Raw genomic sequence first — 3450 nt, forward strand, 5'->3', positions numbered from 1 at the left:
ATAAATCATGATCAATGTTAATATTACTAAGAGTTTCAGTTTCATATTTTGAATTTTTAAAAATTAAGTTTTAAAACTGAAGTTGTATCATAGTTTATGAATTTAATACAATAAGCAGAATTCTTTGGCAATATGGAAACAAGTAAAAACTTAAAATAGTGAGACTAAAGTTCTAAAAATTCTTATTTCCTCTTCTAGGTTATGGTTTAACTCAGCAGAATTTGTTGAACAACTACGATATGCTGGGGACCATGGTATGTTTAGAGACACAAAAGTGAATTCAGAATCTTCTCTTCAATTATTTTATCACATTCCCTTTGTTTCTTTGCTATGTGTCAAGCCCTTTATTTGTGTTTCCACTTTAATGCCTTCACATGTGCTCTTTCTTATGCCTGGAACACTTCCTGCAAATATAGATATGTCTCTTTCACTTTCTTCATTGAGGTTTTGTTTAAATGTCATCTTGTATAAAAGCCTGTCCCTTATCACCACATATAAAAAATAACTCACTGCCACCTTCCATCCCAAAACTTTCTAATATTTTTACCTTCCCATATGTTTTTATTCGTAGCACTTATCATTATTGGTATCATTCATTGTTTACTTCCTGATTATTCTTCCCAAGAGAGTATAAATTGTTAGAGATTAGGAACTTTGATTTATTCACTGCTGTTATCTCCCGTGCCTGAAATTATATTCAGCACATAGTCGAAAGGTGTTCAAAAAATTTGTTAAAATAATACATTAATGACATATATATGTATATGTATGTATGCTTTCCTTACTGATATAACCTACTTTCTATAGTTCACCATTCAAGTGTTTTTCATTATTATTATGTTCTGCACAGTTTTGTCATTTGTCACAGCCTAGTGTTTAATCCTTATATTTTCTCTCTCTTCTTTAGGCATGGAATGCAACTTGCAAAAACTGGCTGGCAGCAGAGGCTGCCCTGGAAAAGTACTACCTTTCCATTTTTTATGGGATTGAGTTTGTTGTGGGAATCCTTGGAAATACGATTGTTGTTTATGGCTACATCTTCTCTCTGAAGAATTGGAACAGCAGTAATATTTATCTCTTTAACCTCTCTATCTCTGACTTCGCTTTTCTGTGCACCCTCCCCATGCTGATAAGGAGTTATGCCAATGGAAACTGGATATATGGAGACATGCTCTGCATAAGCAACCGATATGTGCTTCATGCCAACCTCTATACCAGCATTCTCTTTCTCACTTTTATCAGCATAGATCGATACTTGATAATTAAGTATCCTTTCCGAGAACACCTTCTGCAAAAGAAAGAGTTTGCTATTTTAATCTCCATGGCCATTTGGGTTTTAGTAACCTTAGAGTTACTACCCATACTTCCCATTATAAATCCTGTTATAACTGACAATGGCACCACCTGTAATGATTTTGCAAGTTCTGGAGACCCCAACTACAACCTCATTTACAGCATGTGTCTAACACTGCTGGGGTTCTTTATTCCTCTTTTTGTGATGTGTTTCTTTTATTACAAGATTGTTCTCTTCCTAAAGCAGAGGAATAGGCAGGTTGCTACTGCTCTGCCCCTTGAAAAGCCTCTCAACTTGGTCATCATGGCAGTGGTAATCTTCTCTGTGCTTTTTACGCCCTATCATGTCATGCGGAATGTGAGGATCGCTTCACGCCTGGGGAGTTGGAAGCAGTATCAATGCACTCAGGTCGTCATCAGCTCCTTTTACATTGTGACACGGCCTTTGGCCTTTCTGAACAGTGCCATCAACCCTGTCTTCTATTTTCTTTTGGGAGATCACTTCAGGGACATGCTGATGAATCGACTGAGACACAACTTCAAATCCCTTACATCCTTTAGCAGATGAGCTCATGAAGTCCTACTTTCATTCAGAGAAAAGTGAGGTGCTTGTGAAACAGATTGTTCTACAGATGAATCTGCAAGCCGGTTACAGTTTGCTTTAACTCATAGACATCAGTCAGAGAGTGTCACAGATTTAACCTTGATCTAAAGACAAGTTGTACCCAGAGTATGTGAAAAGAACGGGATGACAAGAATGTACTGGTTTCTTCCTCTAAGAATTGAAAGGAGTTGGACTGCCTTATGTTTGGGCATGTAACTCCAAAATACTAGGTATTATAAGGCTTTCTCAATCAGTGCAAAAATGGAAGATATATAAAGCGACAAGTTGTCTGCATTTGATCATTGGTCAGATTGTAAAAAAAAAAACAACAACATTGTTTTGGCAACATTCTCTATGTTATTCTTATTCACATGATCCTAGAACTTTATGTGAGAACTGAATAGCAGAAGACATCTTATTAAATAGTTTTTAGAAGTTGTGCTGTTAAGCAAATTTAAAGTCAACAGTAATAATGATTAAGAAAGGAATATAATGAGTTCAAGGACATCTATCTGATATATTTTTTATATTCATCATGAATCGGGGTAGTCTTGTAATTTATCTAAGCTTTTTTGTTGTATGGTTTATAGTGGAAAGAATCTTAATTTAAATAGAACGGACCTAAAGAGATAATTCGACAAAAGTAGAGAATATGTTTGAGCTTGTCAGGGAATGTAGATATCAAGATACTAGAGAGATACACCAAGGATATTTGAATAAAAAAAAACTTGTAGAACACAAAGAGCCTATCAGGAAACCCAAAGCAAAACAGAACAAAAGAGACTACATCGTTTTAAATTATGATTTTGCCATCTGGCATTTTATTATCATAATTTGACCACCAGTGCATGAAAATATATTAAAGTTCATTAGCCTTCTGCTCTTGATTTAATAGTGAACTTTAAAATATATTAATGTCATAAACCAGCAAATAAGGAGAAATAAACTGATAATACTAGATTCATTGGGATAGTTTTCCCTTTTGGAGGGAAAGTCACAATTTTTCGCCATGATCCCCCATTTTTTGTAAACACTGGAATAATTTACAAGGATAACTTTATTGTAGCGAGAGCAAATCACATCTGGAGTGAGCCTTGTTTTCATGCAACATTACCGTAAGACCATCGGAGTAAATGTTTCAAACAAAATGTACTTCATGAAATTATAGAACATAAAAATATTTATGTGCATATTAACCTGTATTATCCCAGGAAGGTTAATGAGGCCCCATTTCCTGCACAAAACAAATGTAGGGGAAAAAATGGGTGCTGTATTAGCTTTTTAAAGTCAAACAACTATCACATAATAATTCCCTGATATGCAACATAAAGTACCTATGGCCACATATCTAAATTCCTTTCCTTGATGTCATTAGCTATAAGGAGTGAGTAATGTGAAGGACAAAATAAGCATTATGAATACGGAGACATAAAATTCCACTGTCCTTCCTTTTCTGAAATACTCTGGGAGGTATTCTGATATTTTTAAATCCCCCAGTTTTCCCAGTTAATATCTCTAGACTTCAAGCAACTGAAATATTATAAAAATGCATT

At 34.9% G+C, this 3450-nt stretch overlaps 1 protein-coding gene across 1 annotated transcript; it reads left to right on the top strand.

Annotated features, from left to right (window-relative positions):
- The first annotated feature begins 239 nt into the window (after window positions 1–239).
- On the top strand, window positions 240–1927 carry SUCNR1 (succinate receptor 1). The gene is made up of 2 exons (XM_055247014.2): window positions 240–254; window positions 908–1927. Exons 1-2 carry the CDS (start codon window positions 240–242, stop codon window positions 1859–1861), a joined length of 969 nt encoding a protein of 322 aa, XP_055102989.2. The 3' UTR covers window positions 1862–1927.
- The last annotated feature ends 1523 nt before the right edge of the window (window positions 1928–3450 follow it).

The sequence above is a fragment of the Symphalangus syndactylus genome, chromosome 17 (assembly GCF_028878055.3).
Source record: "Symphalangus syndactylus isolate Jambi chromosome 17, NHGRI_mSymSyn1-v2.1_pri, whole genome shotgun sequence".
Taxonomy (NCBI): Eukaryota; Metazoa; Chordata; class Mammalia; order Primates; family Hylobatidae; genus Symphalangus; species Symphalangus syndactylus.